The sequence below is a fragment of the Patella vulgata genome, chromosome 9 (assembly GCF_932274485.2).
Source record: "Patella vulgata chromosome 9, xgPatVulg1.2, whole genome shotgun sequence".
Taxonomy (NCBI): Eukaryota; Metazoa; Mollusca; class Gastropoda; family Patellidae; genus Patella; species Patella vulgata.
In genome coordinates this window covers 15,348,897-15,371,214 of record NC_065887.2, presented here as the reverse complement: position 1 = coordinate 15,371,214, position 22,318 = coordinate 15,348,897, and the positions used below count along the sequence as shown (strand labels likewise).

Sequence of the window (22,318 nt, the reverse complement as noted above, 5' to 3'; positions counted from 1 at the left end):
GCTCAGAATAAAGTTATTCGATTGAAATATTTAATAATATATATTCGTTTTTCATTATCTACATATGAACTATTATAGCAAGAACTGACAACTGGTTATCAAAGGGGATTGGTTGGCCGAATGGTTAGCACGGGCGCGCTGTATCTTAAGGTCTGTCATTGAATCAACTGGCGTGGTTTCGATTCCCCGGTTGCACGTGACAAGGAATACGGTCGCCTGTCCAACCTCTTGTATTTCTCCGGGTCCTCCGGTTCCCTCCCACTGCTAAAGACACATACGCACAAGCGAATTATTGAAATAAAATTGAACCATGTGTTAGTCCCGAAATGACCTAGTTTGTGTCGAGTGGACGTTAACCCCCCCCCTCTCTCTCTCTCTCTCTCTCCCCTTCTCCCTCTCTCTCTCTGTTTTTCTAAATCTTACATAATGCATCTTTAAATTACTGATGTCAAACATTGCAAGTAACTTTGTGTACGAGTGAGTTATTATATCTTATTAATGATCCCAATGAAATATAGAATACTTACATTTAATGGTAGAAGGCACACCACAAAGACAACAGACAAGGTAATGATCGCTTTTGTTAGAGTAAACTCAGTTTGAGTGCCATTGTTCTTTATATTCATTTCTCTTTTTATTCTTAAACTGCTGGTGTTGTGATTAAAAGACGCATTTGTAATAACGTTTTTATAACAAATATATTACACACAATTAATACGGTTATAAACACCATTCCAGTAACAGCATACATGATTGGAAATACAGTCTCTTCCGCTGTTCCTGGTGTGACAGGAAACTTAAGCAAATCCTAATATTAGTATCATTGTTCTGGTTACTTGCGAAAACAGGTCCAAAACAATTAAACAAACCAGAGCACACAATACAGCCATAAACACCATGGGTAATCGAAGATGATAGTTAAACACATTACTAAAATACCAATATGGTTTATTCAATGCCAAATATCATTCCACGGCCAGTAAAACTCCTATTCCAACGGAATAAAGTGGGAAAAATGATGACGTAAACCCACTTACGGCGCACACCCAAAATGTCGAATATAATGAAAAGGTTATTAACAAATGGTAAATAGCGACAGCAAACGAGGAACTTATATTAACCACGGTTAGAACTAATAACATTTCCTTGCTTAAAGTCCATCGGTATCGCATATCTGTAATAGTACAATATAACGCTATAATGTTTGCTAGTAATGATGGTATCACAAAAACGGTAAATACGAACAATAACAAAACTTCTTGATTATTTAGAACCATTTTACCTTAAAAATACAAAACACTACAATCAGAAGTCCTATAATTGCGTTTGGTATGTATAATGGTAAGTGTATGTCTACCTTCTGTATTGGAACCAATTAGCAAAAATACTCCACGTCTCCGGTAAGCCACACCCCTATCTTCCCGTGGTGGCTAAAACAGATCTGAATTTCAATTCGAGACATATCGCAGCGTAACGAAATATTAATAACAGTACCCAGTGACGGGAGGATGTCCACAGTAAGCCTCCGTGATTCGGGTCAAAATACACTTATCGATGGTACCGGAAAATCTACGTATGATTCTGATTAAATTGATTATGATAATTGTATGTAATATATGACTAACACCACTAATATTTTTGATTATTCTACTGAACCATTGATTGATAACTTCCACTGTTTGACTAATGTAACTCTTTCAAGTAATAGTACTACTAATGATACTGAAACTTCCTTTGATAATCGGGGGGGGGGGGGCTGAATGGTTAGCGTGCGCGCGCTGTATCATAAAGTTTGTCATTGAGTCGACTGGCGTGGTTTCGAATCCCCGGTTGTACGTGACAAGGAGTAGGGTCGCCTGTCCAACCTCGTGGGTTTTCTCCGGGTCCTCCGGTTTCCTCCCCCTGCTAAAGACCCCTACGTGCAAGCGAATTATGTAAATAAAATTAAACCATATGTTAGTCCCGAAATGACCTAGTTTGTGTCGAGTGGACGTTAAACCCCATTTCTCTCTCTCTCTCTCTCTCTTTGATATAAAGATGTGTAAAAATGTTGAAAAATTTAAGATTAAACTGAAAACTCATTTATATTGAGCACTGAAGAAACCATAATATTCAACTGATGACATACTTATTATTTTGGGTGTATATTTAACTTGCAACTACATTCTATCTTATTTTGTGTGTAATTATAGTGTCCTTCCTATATTTTACGTGTATATGTTTTGTAGTTTATGCGTGACTTACTAGCAAGAAACTTCTCACTTTAAAATGCTATTGCATTTCGAAAGATTTTGAATTTATCCAGATATTACATGTATATATGTCTTTGTGGCTTAGGAGGGACTTATGGAAGATTAGTTTTTTGCAAACTAAATAAGTTGCCTCATTAAATAAAGTTTTTATTATTACTATTATTTTATTGCTTTGTTTTGTGAGATGTCAAATTTTTAGGGTCGTATATAAAGTCAAAGTTGATATATAACCGATCGTATGTTCAACGGTCTACAGTCTAAGCTAAAGATTATATGTTCTAAAAGAGACGGACTTCCTCACAATCTATTCGAAATGAAAAGATGACTTTTTTTAATTTGTCCCATCATCAAGCGAAATAACATCAACCAACACTACACATTATTTAACTGAAGTCAAACTATTTACCTTCTTCTACATGAAATTTTTGCGGGGTTGGATGGCCAAACGGTTAGCACGTCCGCGTTGTATCATAAGGTCTTTCATTCAGTCAACTGGCGGGGTTTCGATTCCCCGGTTGTATGTGACAAGAGCCTGTCCAACCGCGTTGCTTTTCTCCGGGTCCTCCGGTTTCCTCTCACTGCTAAAGACCCCTATGCGCATGCAGATTATTGAAATAAAATTGAACCATATGTTAGTCCCGAAATGACCTGGTTTGTGTCGAGTGGACGTTAGACCCCAATTAATTCTCTCTCTCTCTCTCTCTCTCTCTCTGAACATGAAATTGAATGATTCTAATAATATCCCGTTAAATCAATGAAGATATTGGCCTACGACCGTATGTCTCTGTCGTGTATGGGATATACAAACTGTGTATAAGGAAACAATTTGCTAATATTGATTAGATTTGTATTAAGCTAAAATCAAATGCATTTTTTTCCCCCATGAATTTGCTTGGAAACGTCAACTCTGCTCTTAATTGAAGTAGAATGTTTAAATTTGATGTAGATGTGCATAAGGTGAATGTCTTAGCTGGGCAAAACATTTTTTTCGTCTACGCTTTGGGAAATGAAATGAAATGAAATGGGGTTTAACGTCCTACTGTTTTGCTCCGAACTGGGCTAATGAAGACGGGCATACGCCATACAGTGTGCTATGAGGGTAATTTTGCCCGGACAGCGGCACTACGGCCTACTCTTATATCGAATTCCAACTGTCAAGGGATCTTTTACGTGCACGCCAATGTGTACACGGGACCTCGGTTTTTCGTCTCATCCGAATGACTGGACAGCCGGCCTTGTCAGGCCCTCCGTCCTGCATCTACGCTTTGGGACTTTGACTAACTTAAATAGAGAGTGCTGAAACTTTGTGTAGAGTTTAAAGGACAATATTGGTGTCAGTCATTATCACATATGTGATAGAGCTGGTTAAACAAATTCCAAATATAATTTTAACACAGAGATCATTGCTACGATAGCTGAGTAATACAGGTTTCCTGAATCGGAAGTGACGAACGCCAAAGGAAAACACGAGTCATCTCTCTATATAACTGACTGATGTGACGAGTGATAACAGATACATGGGCGATATTTGGAACGTGTTTAATTATTTCTATCACATATGTGATAATGACTGACACCAATATTGTCCTTTAACTGCCATAACAATCGACACGTTATATCGAAAGAGAAGCAATATATTTCCTTAAGTTCATAAAATCGCATTATTTTATTGAAAACTATGAGTGCAGGAAAGTGCCAAACTTAAAAGTCGATTTTCGCAGTATTTTGCAGATACTGCCTTTCTCTTTCGTAGGACAGCGTACATCTTATGTTGTAAAACTCGCGGTCATTGCTTCAGGGAACACTTACTCAATAAACCATATATATATATATATATTGTTATTCGAAGGACCACGCGCTTTAAAAAAAAAACACCCAAAAGTTCTGCCAATTCTAGTACGATCGATATGAAATTTGGCAGGCGTGTTGTTTTGACAATGCCGCGTCGATTTTGGATGCGACTTCACAATTCCAATATGGCACGGATACAAAACGGAGATTTCTATAGTCTCGGACACTCGGAACTTCCTAGTCTTTAACGTAGGATATTTGTCTCAATGATAGAGACTACGGTTTCTGTAGTTCCGATGTACTTGTTGTTGTTTTGATTACTTTTGAAATTCACAATAAAATTTATGGTGGTTTATGACAAGATAAAAACTGTAAAACAAACACCCGGTTAAAAACTTGACAAGTTAAAGTATTTTATATTTGGAAGACATTTGTTCTAGATATTTCCACTCTCGAGTCCAAACCCTTGACATAAATTTGTAGATTTTGCACATAGTTATACCAGGGTAATTTACATTTGCTGCCAACACCTGGCCTTAGGTTGTCATACAAGTACGAGGGTTAGGGTTAGGGTCATACTAAGGAGAACGGCAGTATCTACACTTACTGCTTTTGTCTTTAGTTATACCAAGGCAATTTTTACATTTATTGCCAAAATCTCGCTCTAGGTGGTCATAGATGTACTAAGGAAAACGGCATGCAGTGTCTACACTTACTGCTTTTCTCTTTAGTTATACCAGGGCAATTTACATTTACTGCCAAAATTGACACTGTATATCTCTGTACCTAATTGAGATACCAAAAAAACTAAAAACGTATTTTGGCCAAAAGTGTAGATACTGCCCTCTTCCATTGCACAGCAGCACGGAGTTAGAGCTATTCAAGCCTTCTTGAAGATGATGAGTCAGACGTTTGGTCGCCAAGCATATGGGGTCTCGGGTTCGCTACCAGTGTTGTCCGAGAAAGTTCGTCCGGATTTTTTGGTATGGTTTCTCCTTGTCAGTTGCATGGGACATCGTCAAATCGTTCGGATGGGACAAAAAATCCGAGGTTCCATCTAAGCACTGACGTAGTGAATAGTCCCAAAATAACCTAGTTTGTGTGCAGAATAGTAGGACTTTAAATCCCATTTCATTTTATTTTATTTCATGTCATAAATCAAAGTATGCTTCCTTGTATAGATAAAACTGACATATTAATTAATCAAAACATATTTATTCTCTAATCAATCAATGTAAACAGAAACATAAATCTCTCTTTCTCTAACAAAATGAAAATTAAAAAGTTAAAATATATTCGGTACCAGGATTTTATCATTTTAAAGGCACACTCCCAAGAATGTTTTATTTTAAAACAATATTTTATCGGGGATCTTGACTAGAATGTATACCGATACTGACCGACTAGAATCTTCAAGATTTTCCCGCCTGATTCTCACTTCGTAGAGGTGATGTCTGCCAGGCAAACACGAAAAGGCTTTCTAGTCGTACCGATGGAACGAAAAAAAACTGTGAAAGTTAAGAAGAAAAAGCGAATGGTTTGAAATTGAAGAAGAGTAGAGGGAACACGGTTGTCTTGTCAAAATTCTCATTCTCGCATTATAACGAAAGTATTATGTTGACGAACATAAATTAAAACATTCCATTCAACAGCATATAGGTCCAACAGTTAATTAGAAGATGGCCAATAAGATGAATGTATAATTCACAACTTGTCGTGAATTACTGTTCAAGGAACTACATATATAGTTTCAAAATTACGAGTTCCCCCCTTTATGATTTGATAAAGGTCTATAAGATTTAGGATATAGCAGACGTTACAGTTCTATATAAATAGCCAAAGACGTTGATAAATCCAAAACTTCAGAAAAAGTTCTGATTTGAAGGTACGTTTATTTTAGTTATCATTTGTTTTCGGGTGTATTTCAGTATTTTTAATTAAGTATACAGTTCAAATCACCAATACAAATTTTTGTAAAATATAAATATAGAATTAATCTAGTTGATTTTTAAAAGCATAATAGATACATAAACTTTATGTCCATTTAGAAATATGATACATAAACTTTATGTCCATTTAGAAATATGATACATAAACTTTATGTCCATTTAGAAATATGATACATAAACTTTATGTCCATTTAGAAATATGTTGTTATTAACAATTATATTATAGTTACTTAGATTTCAGGAAACAATATATATTTTAAAACTATTTCTTTTAAGTATTTTTGTTATAAAATAAATTCGTACAAGGTAAGCGTACCTTGTTTTACGTCTCTGTGCAAATAATTTTGTAACGACATGAAAATAATCTATCTGTATTCCAGTAAATATAAGATGAAGATGTTTAAAGTTTGTCAATTGTTAGTGTTGTGTTTGGTGTCAGCAGTGTCCTGTATTAACAGGACTACATTGGTTGATTTTGTCAGTACCTGTTTAGATGGAAGATATCAAAAAATTAAACCAGGACCAGAAACAGTTCTCTTTAATCAGGTTTATATTTTCTATCATCAATTATATTAAAGATACATTATGGGAGATTAGATAAAGGGCTGGCAATTCTCACTATAATAGTTAAAAATTAGATAATGTAAAGAGAATTTGCTGAAAACTTCAGTCAAATTGATCCACTCTGAACCGAGGTTTTAGCGATTGATTTTTCGGCCTAGCCTCGATCATCATTACTTAAGTCGGTACGATAAAAAACACAGTCTCGATTATCCAGTTCATGATTAAATCATGAATGGAAGTCGAACAGCAAATCGGAACATAATCCAATAAACATCGCAGGTCTGATTATGGTCTGGATAACTTTATTAATGTCTAATTAATATTTTAGATAACATTTCAGGCCTAAAGAAAGACCTGCAATAGGCAGATTTAGCACTTGCAGAATGTATATCTAATATTTAAGTGAATAGGGGAAAGGGTGGTAATAAAATCTTGTAGCAGCTGTTTCTGAACTTTCGGTCAACACTACATATACTAAACAAAAACAAAAAAACCAAAAAAAAAACCAAAAAAAACGTGAGTACGATTTCAAAATCAGAGAGGCACTTTAATCAAATCATTCTAGAAAACGACTTACTAAAATGGATCAAAGCAATTTTTTGTGAACAGTATGTTGACAAGAAGGTTTAGAGTCTGTACACACTCTATACTCCAGTATCTGGTGTGTCCACCGTGAGTGCCAATAACAGAAGCACAGCGTCTGTACATGGAGTGAACCAGACGACTGATGAACGCCATTGGCACCTGGAACCACACTCTCAGAAAAGCCTGGCGCAATCCATCGGCTGTGTTTGGTCTTGGTACGACGTTATTAATTCTCCTCCGAATTTCCTCCCAAAGATGTTCAATCGGGTTTAAGTCTGGACTAAGGGCTGGCCAGTGCATAACGTTGACACCGTTCTGCTGTAGAAAGTCCCGAATAACTCTGGCACAGACGTTGTCATGCTGGAAAACGTTGTTTCGATGACGTGCGAAATGTGGTATAGCGTGGGGTCTGAGAGCTTGATCGATGTAGCGCACTGCGATGATGCCGCCTCCTCTCCCTGGACCTATATTTTGGAACACCACAGGACCCACTCTCTGGTTCAGGCCGATTCCACCCCCAAACCATTATGCTTGAACCTCCCCATGACTATCATTCCATGACACATTGGACAGAATAACGCTGGCCACGTCGACGCCATATGCTGGTCCTGTCATCTGCAGTTGATACGCAATACCGACTCTCATCTGTGAACAGAACAGTTCTCCATTGCCTGTGTCGCCAGTTCTGGTGTTGTTGGGCAAACTGATGGGTCTTCCGTGTGTTCCCACTGTCTGACGTGCTGTCTCAGATGACCGTGTGAAGGGATTCTGTACGTGCTGTCGCACAACATGGCGGTCTTGTCGCATTGTGGTAACCCTTGGTCTACTAGTTCTGGGGCGATCATCCGTGGTGTTGAGTGAATGATTCAACCAGGTATGGGGGTGCATTTTATAGGGCTGGTCCCGGTGAACAGCGCGTGCAGCATGAGTTACATGAAAATCATGGAGAACACATTACCATCTCAGAAGTCTAGATGCGTTTTTGAGAACATTTCCTGGGTTCAGTTCTGTGTTTGGGAAGAAACCTTATTGCTCAGGTAAAGTTGGAGATGTGGTCCCAAATATACAATAAAAACATTTGACAAGGTTTATGCAATGCGTCTATTCAGAGTAACATGCCAACCTGACGTTTCTTTTGCTGCTTAGTATAGTTAAAATTACATGAAATTCCTTGACGACTAGGGAAACAGAAGGTATGAATAAACACCACATGATTCATAATTATGTTAATGTTCTTATATTATAGTGTAAACCATGGAAGGACAGATCATGCTGTTCCCAGGAAACATCTGTAGGTCTTCACACATCTGAAGCTTGGCTAAATTTCAATTGAAACCACTGTCAACAACTATCACCCGAGTGTTCAAAACACTTCATACAAGATTTATGTTTTTATGAATGTTCACCAAATCTCGGACCATGGCTGATTCCGGTAAGAAATAAATAATAATCATTTATAACAAATGAAAATAAGAAAATAAAATGAATAAATGGGGTTTAACGACGTCCTACTGTTCAACTCGATACGCAACTACGGCGTCCTGTATATTAAAATTGCAAACTCCCGACTTATTATTGTGATACTCTCTTTTTTGGTGGGGGAGGGTGTGTGTGTGTGTGTGTGTGGGGGGGGGGGGGGTGCTGTATTAATATATATATATATATATATATATATATATATTATATATATATATATATAATAAAATATATTTTAACCATCATGGTACAAAGATTTATATTATTTACTAAATAAACAGGTTAACATGAAGATAAGAAATGAAAGACCCATGCATGTACCCTTGTGTGAATCAGACTGTACAAATTGGTGGAATGCATGTAAATATGATTTTACCTGTTTATCCAACTGGGGAACTGGTAAAGGATTTAATTGGACAACAGGTAAACTTGCAGCCCTTTCATTTACTGTATATGTAAAAAAGAAATATGCAATGAAATGAAGCCTATGCTGAGCTAATGAAGACGGGCATACGCCATATAGTGTGCTATGAGGGACATTTTGCCCGGGCAGCGGCAATATGGCCTACTCTTATATTGAATTGCAACTGCCAATGGATCTTTTACGTTGCGCACCAATGTATACACGGGAGTTTGGATTTCGTCCCATCCGAACGACTAGACAGCTAGCTGTCCTTGTCAGGCCCTCCATCCTGAACCACTGACATGGGGAACCCACGTCGGAAAATCCCGATGAACTTTTTCGGCCAATGCAAGGATCGAACACGCGACCTCCAGGCTAGTGAGCCAGCGTCTTACCCACTTAGCCACCATGGCTCCCATGTAAAAATGAAAAATCAACACGGAAAATCTTGCAGCAAGTACTGCTAGACATACTCGGAAAGCCACAACAAGGTCGTTCACATCTAGTATCATACAGGAAAAAAGTAAAATTAGTGAGCCGAATAGATGACTATTAAAATATGAATTTCACCTTCCGTTTCCTTGGGTTTTTCTTTTATCAAGGTCAAAATACCTGTCCTAGTGGAAGAACTTGCAAAACATTTTCGGAAATCTACACAAGTTCATCAAACTTCTGCGAAACTGTTTGGAATTATTCCTGGAAAGTTGTTCCAAAAACAGAGCCATGTATGCACATTTGGTTTGATGGAAGCACTGGTAACCCAAATGACAAAATTGCATTAGAAAAGGCAAAAGAAGTTGTCAACTCTCTTATTGGATAAAGAGGATAAATTTGTTCTGAGAAATTATATAAATCACATTGTAATCCGCTTTCAAAATACCAGGGCTGGCTGAAAAGTTCTAGGTGTGAAAAGGATAGGTCTAGATCTAATAGGCCTACAATCATTGAATGAATCATAGACACGAGAACTGCAAGTGTAGTGTTAGTATTGTCTTCGTATCAGACCATCTTGTGAACCTACCCTTTGAAATCACCAGAAATAGACAAATAACTGACTATAGGACATTCATCAAGTGCCTGCAACTGAAAGTACTAACCACAACACAGATACATGCCGACACGGTCTTCACTTTAGGGAATGATGCCGATTCCTTTTCCACAGTAAAGAAGTGTGGAATTTAAACGTGACAGAGAGAGCATTGCTATCAACAGCAACCATTCAAGAAAACATTACCCGGGTGCATGACATGGTTATGGCTGATCGACGATTGGCCACCTGACATATAATTGCCACTGTTGTGGGCATTTCTTATGAGAGAGTTGAGCACATTATCGCCAACGAGTTAGGATTGAGAAATGTTTCTTAAATATGGTTGCCAAAACTCTTGACTGCGGATCAGAAACGTATCAGATTCCTTACGTCCCGTGACAATCTGCGCCGTTTTTAAGCAGATCCTGATAATTTTTGGCCAGATTTGTAACCGAAAATTGAAAAACGGTTATTTTCCTAGTAATGATGGCATAATGTCAGCTGTGAACGGCCTTTTTTAGGGTGGCTGAAGAGAAGTTTCTTCCTGACCGGCATCCAGGTCTTTGCAACATCGTTGGCATCGTTGGCAAAAGTGTGTATCGGTACACCTCGAAGGGGACTATGTAGAAAAATAAATGGAAACCATTGACCTTGTACAGGTCTTTCGCAGATAGGCTTAGAACTTTTCAGCCGACTCTCGTATATGTATATTGTATCACATTAGAATAAAATTGTTGATCGAATTATGATGGATTGTTTGCATATGATTTGATTTGCGGAATAATGGATATCTATTTAAGGCCCAAAGATAATTTTGAGTGTACATGCTCAATAAATTGTTTACTGTAATATACTGAGCGCCATTGAAAACGCATCACTTAGTTTTTCATATAACAAAATGATCCTGTAAACATATCTTATTTATTTTGCTTCTTATTGTGAACAATATTCAAATGGGAACACATCAATAACAACACATTTGTACACTTATGGATGTTTAATCTGTAATCAAGGGTACAAAGTCAGAGGGGTCAAAACCAAAAGTACGACACAGATGTCAGTAGCGCGTGTGTCCTCCACGGGCCATCATCACGGTAGGCTACAGCATTAACTGCAAATGTGTAGGGCGGTCCGGTGATGAAATGTGAAGCCTCCCCACACCATTACACTTCCCCCACCCCATCGATCCGTTTCGAAGACGCAGCAGTCTGCAAGACGTTCCCCAAGACGTCTCCACACACGTTGACGGCCATCAGCGTGATAAAGATGAAAGCGACTCTCATCACTGAAGATCACACTTTGCCAGTCTACTCTTCTCTGCGTCTGGTGTCCTTGAGCCCATATCAAACGCCGCTGACGGTGATGATCCCTGAGGATAGCTCCAACATAAGGTCGTCGTGCACTGAGTCCTACTTCTCGTAGACGACGTCTTACGGTGTTGGCACTTACTGGTTCTTGTTGTGGACCAGGACGTTGACGGTTACGTGTTGATCCAGTAACTCGAACACGTTCCACCAACCTTACAATAGTGGACTGATGACAATTGAAGTGTCTGGCAATAGCCAGCCCTGGACATTCCCATGGCTTCATTCCGTTGATTTTCAGTAAGTCTCGGCATCTCTAGCTCGATTCCTTCACACGTCCAACAACAAATTACGACAGATTGACGTTTCACAGTTGATTTACTGCACATTAAGTTGAAAACATGCTTTTAAAGGGCTCACACACAATGCTGCACGTGAATATTGGGGTTTTCATGTGCATCTCGTGCAATTTTTTTTTTTGTGCACACGGGCCGATATTTTTTGCGTTTGGGAGCATTGTGTGAAACAATAGTTCATAGTATTGCATAATATTATACATACAAAACCACCTAGTAATAAAATATTTGGGGAAAAAAAGTGATGCGTTTTCTATGGCGCTCAGTATAAATTAGGATTTCTTTCAATAATTCGTATATTTCAAAAAATTGTTTATTTCATTAAATTTACAATCTAAAAATAGAGAAAATAGGATATTGTTTTATATTTATGTTTTATTCTCTGCCAATACAAAGTAATCCATTTGGGATGGGTTGGTAGGTAGGAAGCCCTTCTCTGATTTCATTGCTTAGTTTAAAGCGAATATACATGGCCATCAAGCAACTCGGCGAATAATCTCTATTCCGCGGTGTTAATTAATTACTCGACAGTATTTCTTGACTGGAGCGACTAATGCTGTGTATTCCGATATTACAGTGAGGAACGTCGGGCTCTTTCCCTTTTCTATCTGGTAAGTCGGAGATGCATCTTTAGAAAGTTAAATAAGTGTCCCAGGCTAGTCCCAAGAGTAAATTCTGAAAAAATTCTGATGATTCCAGGAAAAAAAAGGAGAAAAAAACAAGTGGTTAACTCTGTGACTGCGATCTGTCAACAATAAAAATAGCCACCAAAACGGCTTTGGTGGCCACGGTGAATCAGTGAGTATGGTCCCGTTTTAAACCCAGTTTGGGCAGAGCAAATTCCCTTCAATCACACGTGTGGTTTCCCTTTGTCAGTTTGCGGGACAAAAGGCCTGGCAAGGCATAGTGTCTAGTCACTCAAATGGGACAAAAAAAACAAAGGTCTGGGTACACTCACATGTTGGCATGCACTAAAAAGAGTCCTTGACAGTTGGAATTCAATTGCTGTCCCCTCATAGCATAGCATGCCAGTCTTCATTAGCAGTATGATAAACACCATTTCATTTCATGAATTCATTCCAAAAAAACATGGAGGGGAGTCAAATAGTACTATCATTGTTATTGACTTTTACTAGAAAATACAAGAAACAATCAACATGTTCTATAAAATATCTGCATGTGTAAGATATTTTGAAATATTTAATAAAGTTAAATAATAAATGAACAATTACAATTTTATTTATCTTTTTAAAAAAAAAAACATTTTATCAAGCATTATTTCCTTAACAAATTACATATGGTATTACACAGAATATGGAGATGGAAAATATATAGATATATGCCAAAGGGCAATGACAAACCCAGGCATATGTTACAACGATTTACATGTATGGCATATGTTACACCGATTTTTGCATTAGAGACAAATTATGGTAGAATTGATTTCACAATGCATCTGTTAATAAACTACATTGACATTAGAGCATGGAAGACAATCGAGTATTAAGACCACATTACACAATTGGCTTGTAGTACAGCCGTATCTTATCTTAAAGTGGTACAACCACTTACTCTGAGCTGTCATAAGACCACATAACACCAATTTTGAAGTGGTACCCCCACTTACCAGGCTGTAATAAGATCGCATTACCCCAATTTTAAAGTGGTACAACCACTTAGATGTAAAAAGACCACATTACCCCAATCTTAAAGTGGTACCAGTATTGCAATTATATATAAGAATGGTTTTAATTTCAATAATAAATAGCTGACAATTAATGGAATCATTCAATTATATACAATAACAAAAGGTTAGATATATTCTGCTGCCTTCATAATAAGATGTACTCTAATCTACTGAAGTTAACCAATCATACTAACTCCCACCCGAATAACTAGGTCATTAGTAGACTAACATGTGGTAAATTTTATTTCAATAATATGAATGTGTGTAGGGATCTTTAGTAGTGGCAGGAAATCGAGCCTTGTCCTGTACAAGCTTGGGATTGAAAACATGACTCAAATGACAGACATTATTGGTCTAAGGCGAACCCATTAGACCACTCGAGTTGGAATAAGTGGTCATAAGTGAAATGAGTGACTCAATCAACTGCCTCCTAAAGACCCTATACAATCAGGGACCTCACTTAAAAATTTGGAAACCATTATTTATAATCGGTTATCTTGTATCAAAAAAATTCTTAGAAATTTACATATGTGATTGTTTGCATTAAAAATGACTAAACAGAATAGTAAAACTCCATAGCAACCAAAAACAGCAAATTTTGTGCATTTCTGATTAAGTTTCACCATTGGGGAAACAAAAATAGTCATTTTTTTAAAAATATATTAGCTGTAAACTGGGGTTTTAAAAATTTTGTGTACATGTTTCATGTATCTAAAATAAGGGGCCTACATTGTGTCTCCTTCTTCTGTGCTGTTGTCTAACGTTTGCTTCCATGGTAGTGATATTGCAGCATGTCTCATTTAGCCAGAATTTATTAAAAAATGTACATATGTTTTCCTACATGCTATATCATCCAAATATTCAAAATAACAATAAAATTACACGATAAATATTTCAACATAAAAAAAAAACTGTAACTAAAAACTATGGATTTCAAAAACATGACATACAACAAGACAAAACTGTGAACATTCCTAATAAAACATCGTTAATATAACAATATCTTTTATCAAATATATCTTCAATTAAAGTCTCTGAGCGTGATTTGAGTGATATAGGAATTGTAAACGATCAATCGCTAATATCAGATTAAAAATGGTTCAATTCCTTTCAGTATATACAAAGATTTGTTGTTCTGAAATTCCATCAACCTAGACTTCTACCTAAGTAAATAAGCCCACCATTATCTTGATGTTTCACAAAATCTAATTGATGGGCGTGTTTATAATTAAATTGATTCCAAGCCAGCAGATTATCTAGCGTTGATATTTTGATTCCGTTTTCTTTATTAAATGTTAAATAATCAATCTGAGTACATATTAATGAGGACTAAGCCGTCAGAAATTTGACATTTTTCAAAAAAGGCAAATCATGCACAGTTACTTTAAACAATAATTTTTATCATACAGATCACTAATCTAAATATATATATCCCTTATTGGAAAAAATATATTTAACTAATCAAAAACATCTTTAACAAGTCTCCAAATAGAACACATTTTTAACAAAATTGCAAACAAACCTCTAATAAAATCATATTTCTAAAACAAAATTGCAAAAAATATCTCAACTAAATCATATTTCTAAAACAAACGAAGCAACAAATACCTCAACAAACAAATCTCTAATCAAAGGAAACAGAAACGTGCATACTTCTAATAAATAGTTCCTTGCTTTTATCATAGGTTATAGAACATTATTGATTGGAGTTATATGGACATCACTCCCAGAAACTGTCAATTTAAGGACAGAAAACAGAGACTTTGTTTATTATTGTGGCAATGATGTTGGACAATTGAGACTATTTCTTGTCAAAACTTCAAAACTTTGCTCAGATAAAGTAATTCAACCGAAATTTTCAATATATTCATTTTTCATTATCTATTTTTAAACTATTATAATAAGAATAGACAGCTCTTTTATGTAAATCGTACATAATGTATCTTTAAACAATAACTACATGCAACAATGCATATACATATATTTACCATTCTATTTCATTGGATTTCCAAGGGACACGCATAATCATTTATACAACCAATCTTTCAGTTTTATTTAACATAATCAAAGTACAATTTTAATATTGTCCGAGGTAAATCATCATTAATAGAATTTAATATTGAGTATTATGATGGGAAAGCTATTAAATGTAAACATTTACTGAGACTACTCAACAATATCTTTAATACAAAATATCAACAATTGATTATTGGTTACCCTGAAATGTGTATATATTATACTGGGCCCTTATTCACGAAAACTTAAACTAAGATACAATCTAAGTTTTAAGAAATACTGCAATTTGATTGGCTGACCAGTAAAATCAATTTGCATATATCCAATGAAGTTGCAGTATTTCTTAAAATTTCGGTTGTAACTTAGTTTAAGTTTTCGTGAGTAAGGGCCCAGATCTACAGGATTCTACCATTTCTTTAGTAATGATACTTTAGAGGCATTTAGTAACTGGATTGAGCAATAAACTATAAACTATACTCATGGAAGAACAATTATTGATTTATATTGAAGATGCTCTGAAGAGTATTCTCTCAACGTTTTCAAACACGTTGAGAGAGTTAAAATAAATTAGTAACTGTTTTTTCATAAGTATGTGTTATAGTTTATTTTTCTTTAATACTTCATCTAACCCATGAAATTCTTATTCATGCAAGATAATCAGTAGATTTGTACCATATAAGATAATCAGCTTGGTACCATACCAGATCATCAGCAGATTGGATCCTTGCTAGATCATGCATGATCATCAATGCACACTAGGTGATCAACAGATAAGATTTATTTCAATTCATCAGAAAATCTGATCCATGGCAGATCATTCAGACGATCTGATCCATGGCAGATCATTCAGACGATCTGATCCATGGCAGATCAGCAGATCAACCTCATGTCATCTGACCAGATCAGACCATCCACGGATGTGATCAACATCAGACCATCTGCAGATCTGATCCACAAATCAGATTATTCAGCATCTACAGATGTGACCCACAAATCAGATTATTCACAGATCTGATCCAAGTTCGAGGAATACTAGACAATCAGCAGTAACTTAAATTATATACAATATTGAAGTACTGGTTATAAATAAATTATAATATTGAAGTACTGGTTATAAATAAATTATAATATTGAAGTATGGGTTATAAATAAATTATAATATTGAAGTATGGGTTATAAATAAATTATAATAATATTGCTATGAAATAAAATAACAGAGAAAATCATAAAATACAATATAAATTCAATATATGCCCGATCAATATGGTATCATTTTAATGGGTTTTATTTGAAGGGTTTTTTTTAGCAGAGAAGGGCCATATTTCAAACTAATGGCCTATCATTTTTTGTAATTTTCCCCTCTCCTTCAGAGATATAACTGAGATTAAATGAGGTGTAATGGCCAAGAGCAAGACGATAAGTAATATATTGATACTGCATGAGGGCGTTAACCCAAGTCTTGTTTCAATATATTACGCAATGTCTTAAACTCAAGACCATAAAACAATTTAAAATACGGACACTCGCACGTGCTGTGCAATGAAATATGTCACGCGAGTCCAATATATCACCTAGTATAAATAATGTACGACTGGCAAGTTACCCATACATTATTTGAAATAATGTTACGCCAACATCAAAGGATGACGTTACATCTGTATTTAAAGCTCTTATAATCTAATCCTGTTCAGAGCATAAAGGTGTTTTGTTTGTTGAGGGGTCTTTCCTGAAAATAAATTTGAGAATAAGAAAGTTATATTTTTGTCCACTCAATATTGTTGTCTCTCAAAAGTTATTATTGCACCTGAAATTCTCCTCCATGGTTTTATAATTTGGTTTGGTTTAAAATCAAGAATGATTTTTGTTCTTTCTGTATCTCCATATAATATTTTTGTTCTTATTGTGTCTCCATATAATATTTTTGATGTATACAACTACTTATACCACACTTTGTTGATTTCATTAAAGTCACTGATCTCTTTTGAGGTGTATATAAATTGGCAAAATAAATCGTATTCACATATTGAACACAGTTTTATAAAAATATTTGGCTTATACAACAGAAACTTCGAACAATTTGCTTTTTTTCTTCAAGATATCGTCTTCTGTCCTTCGATTAATTCAGAAAAAATCTGAAATAAAGATAAAAGATTCCAAAATTAAAATAAACGAAAATAAATTAAGATCACTACATTGAATATCGTCAAAAGTCTTTTGTATCATTAATTGCTTATCACTAGAGAATACAAATGGGTTGGAACATTACAAACTATTATTCTGCCAAGTTCAACCTCATAATTCCACTGTACTTCTAACTCTAAACCCTAACTTGTGTACTTGCAATAAAAGTCAGGTTTAACCTCACTTTCCCCACATTTGATTGTTTTGATAAAGGATTAGGAGGTTAGTAGACTGTGGGTGTAGAACTATAGTCTGTTCTAATTAATTAGTATCACTGGTGTAAACTTCTCACTCTAATTATTGTTACTGCTGAACACTTCCCACTATCAGTAGATTGGACAAATTATTTAGTTAATATATGCATATATAATTATTTATTATATATTTGTACTTATTATATATCAAACTCTTTATAAATATTCATACTATAAAAATGCATTTATTTATTTATTTACAATGTTGAAGTGTCACAAACTTGTTACAGACTATACTTTAAACCCCCTTTGTTGATTAATTAGTCATGGCCTGGTGGACCCAGACTCTAAACAATAGATGTGGGGAAAGTGAGCTGTCCCCAAAAGTCAGCAGTAGGGCTGTTTTTTTGTTACTACAAGGGCTTTTGCTAGGGTAATCACCATGCAGCAAGTACCATAACAACATATCATCGAGTGCGGACCCATTAAATTCCTACGTCTGAAAATATACTGCTCGGCCCACTTGACAAGTATGTCATGGGAGTCAGCCCCTTTGTGTCACTTTATAAGACTTTGATCAATAACAAAACATGGATTGATTTTAGATTTTTTACATCAAAATGTCAGTGTTATTTTCCGAAATAACATTTCAACTTACTTTTATTAAGTTATCTAAACCACATAAAAAGCCATCTTCCCTATTACCGAGTTGCCATGGTAAATTATGATGTAATATCATGCCATTTTCTACGGGTATTGTTTTAGCAAAATCTATCATCCATACACCGGAATGACCCACTTCATCATACATAATAAGAAGAGAACTACCAATAATCTGAAAATAATTATACAGTCAATTTATTTTTTTATAAAGTATCGAACAATCATGGCCATTACTTAAAAAATGTAATGATTACATTCCATTACCATTACCATTACCCATTACCATTACCCCAGCCCTGTATCAAACTGCACATCTCTCGGCTTAACCTTAGCAGAAAATACTCTTTATCGTACTTCAGTCTTGGTATTGTTGTAATGAAATTATACACCATCTTTCATTACTCTCACCAAATTAAAATTCAAGTTATCGTGTTTCAAAGTCTGAACTAATCTTTTTTTTTTCTCTGTTTAGCTTTATTGCAAAGTGCTCATCATGGTTTCTTCAAGGAATTTAATAAATTCTTGAAAAAAGACCAAAGTCTAAGTTGGTCTGTGCATGGATTCTGGAAAATAATTTGGGTCTATTTTGAGATTTTTACCCATTTACTGGAATTTCTTGAACAGAGCCATTTTGAAAAATACCAATATAGTATGCAAAAGTAGGTAACTTCCCTCTTGTTGCATGTTATTTAATCTCTGTCTATGACTACACATGAAAGAATTAGATCACAGTCATTGTTTTTAAAGGCACTCAAGCTTAACTGAAAAACACTTTTTCAGCCGAAAAACACTCCCTATAATTCATATAAATTGTTTCAATGGCATATAGTAATTCTATTCAATAGAATTGAATTGTATCCTGTACATAATTTACATATTTTATTTTATATCATTAACAAATGGTAAAAAAAGTCAGTGGGTAACAGTTCAACTCTGCTGTATAGGCCTTTGCCTGTTGTTCAATCCAATTCAGTTTATTGAATAAAATATTGTTTAAACTAAACTAACTCTGCTACTTAGAATAAAGTCTAAATCTTAGGACTGAAAGGAACCACTAGCCTTGTTTATCAAGTTCCTCAGCTTGTCCAAACTGTGAGAACTATTTTAGCAGAGTGATTATTGACTTAACTACAAGTTGAGGAGAGCTCTTTTCAGCTCACAGGCCTAATACATAAAACAATGACTGGGATATTATTATTACCTCGTGATTTTTAAAGAAGTTTGATTCAGCAAACTTGACTCGGATTGTTTTTAATCTTTGTAAAATATGACGAATAGATTGAGGATGTCGTTCTAGGAATTTAGATATCACATTCATAACCTGAAAATACAATTCTTTACATGATAATATTTACAGCAAACATAATCTAATCAAATTAATAAAGGAGCATATTCAATGGGATTATACAATCTACATGTAGATTCTTAGAAATGTAGATTAAGGTATGATTGGTTCAGTCTTATTTGTGTTGAAATGTTCAGTGTGAACAATGCTGTATTGTAGTTCACAGTTTCAGGTCCGATGTAACAATTCCTGTCCTGATTGAAGATACCTTACTTCATTTCTAAAAGTGAGTAACTATTCACATCCTTAGGATAAATGAAATGAAATGGTGTTTAACATCCTATTGTTCTGTTCCAACTGGGCTAATGAAAACAGGCATATGCCATACAGTGTGCTATGGCCTACTCTTATATCAATTCCAACTGCCAAGGGATCTTTTACATGCATGCCATCCAAACGACTATACAGCTGCCCTTGTCAGGCCATCCACAAAGGATTATTTCCAGAGACAACAGACAAACAAGGACAAGTTTATATGGTGTTAGCATTTAACCGTGAAAGCCACAAACCAATTTTCATATCAAAATAATAGACAAAATCCACATAATTCTGGGTAGCTGCGGTGGCTAAGTGAGTAAAATGCTATCTCATTTATCAGGAGATCTGGTGTTCAATCCCAGTGTTGGTCGAGAAAGTCCCCGGGGATATTCCACCATGGTTTCCCCTTGTCAGTAGTGCAGAACAGAGGACTTGGCAAGTAGGGCATCTACTCATTCGAATGGTACGAAAAAAACAAGGTCCTCCGCAATATCATTTGCTTGATAAAGACGAGAGTATCCTCGTCGAAACGTCGCTTAGTATTAAACTCAGTAATTGTGTATCCATAAAATTGTACCTTGTGTTAATATGTTCAATTACTAAATGCCAATCAAAGAAGTTCTATCAATGTTTTTACCGTTTCTCACTTTATCTGTTGGCGCTAAAAAGTAGTGGTAATCATGTGCTTACCTGATTTCTAGTTTTCACCTTTTTAAGACTAGTTGTTGGAGATTCACCTGAATTCTGAAATATTTTACAAATTAGCATTTTTTATTCGTAACAGCAAAAGGAAAAGAAATCAGATGTTGCATCTCATCAACATATTACTTCAGCTATTTTCAGACAGATGCAGAGCAGAGATGCACAATTGTATTACTCATTTATTCTGGTGGAATTGAATCTTGTTAAAATAAATATACTTACTCTGATGGCTTCAATTCTAAACCCTAATGATGATGTTGAACTTTCTTCCTCTCGAAACTGAAAAATAAACAAAATTACATACAATAAAATGTTAAATCGGAATAACAGGGCATCAGTTTTAAGGAGCCTGATAGAGCGAGAGAGAGAGAGATGGGGTTTAACGTCCACTTGACACAAACTAGGTCATTTCGGGACTAACATATGGTTTAATTTTATTTCCATAATTTGCTTGCGCGTAGGGGTCTTTAGCAGTGGGAGGAAACCGGAGGACCCGGAGAAAACCTACGAGGTTGGACAGGCGACCGTACTCCTTGTCACGTACAACCGGGGATTCGAAACCACGCCAGTTGACTCAATGACAGGCTTTATGATACAGTTTAGGACATTTTATGCACATTAAAATGATAATGTACCATTTACAATGTCCTTTTTGAAAATAACATCAAATAGCAAAGATTTGAAAGAGTAGGCTTTCCCATTTACACATCTTTTATATCTCAACCTCTAAATAACAGAGATATATATTATGTCACTTAATTAAAACCTTTCTAATGTGACATCTTTATAGTTCTGTGTCACAAGTTCTCTGATTTTCTGGCCAGTAACTAGTCTCCAACCACTACTCATATTGTTGCTGTTCAAAAAAGCTTAAGGCTCACATAGAATCAACATGAAACTTGGCATGCTTGTTCCTTGGACAATTGTGCATCGACTGACAGGCTATAGGACTTAACAGTAACTTCCAGGGCAGTAAGTAAATGGGACAGACAAAACCTACCATTCACATTTTACTAAACAACATCCATGTACATTATATTTGGTGTCACACACCCCCTGAACATCAAATATTATCAAACATTTTACCAAAGTAACTCAGTAATTGTGTATCCATAAAAATTGTACCTTGTGTTAATATGTTCAATTACTAAATGCCAATCAAAGGAGAACTTTCATGAACATAACATTCTCTATATTTTGTGAAACAGACCCTGAACATCACATATAAAAGTGTAGAAAAACAAACCTGCATGTATCTTAATTTAGTGATGGCTTTCTGTTTTCTTTCTTCATCTGTTGGTGCCATACAATCTACACTCACCATTTTCTCATACAGATCTTTACGTAAAGCTGGATTTCTAACTTCAGATTCAAGGAATGTTCTGTTAAAATAAAGATTACATTACAAGGAGAATTCTACAGAGAAACACCTATCTCCTCTGACAACTTAAAGGAGGCAAGTCGTTAACTCAATATCATCCACATTCTTCAACATTGCAAACACCACTTATTTGTCAATCTATATCAACATTGATGTTGTTATCTTACCATGAAAAGATGGG

General features: G+C 35.5%; 2 protein-coding genes across 3 annotated transcripts in view; one reads left to right on the top strand and one right to left on the bottom strand.

Annotated features, from left to right (window-relative positions):
- Window positions 1-1,508: 1,508 nt before the first annotated feature.
- On the top strand, window positions 1,509-13,489 carry LOC126832692 (folate receptor gamma-like). The gene is given in 4 exon segments (XM_050563558.1): window positions 1,509-1,517; window positions 8,388-8,573; window positions 8,899-9,040; window positions 13,479-13,489. Coding segments are annotated over 4 exon segments (348 nt in total).
- LOC126832586 (inositol-trisphosphate 3-kinase homolog) overlaps window positions 12,874-22,318 on the bottom strand; it is a 21,694-nt gene continuing 12,249 nt past the window's right edge. For both annotated transcript variants that reach the window (XM_050563434.2, XM_050563433.2), the window contains exons 6-11: window positions 22,003-22,138; window positions 20,979-21,035; window positions 20,745-20,798; window positions 19,653-19,772; window positions 18,447-18,623; window positions 12,874-17,545 (exon numbers count right to left, since the gene is read on the bottom strand). In XM_050563434.2, coding sequence (XP_050419391.1) covers window positions 17,504-17,545; window positions 18,447-18,623; window positions 19,653-19,772; window positions 20,745-20,798; window positions 20,979-21,035; window positions 22,003-22,138 — 586 coding nt within the window. In that variant the 3' untranslated portion in view covers window positions 12,874-17,503. The remainder of the gene's footprint in view (window positions 17,546-18,446; window positions 18,624-19,652; window positions 19,773-20,744; window positions 20,799-20,978; window positions 21,036-22,002; window positions 22,139-22,318) is intronic.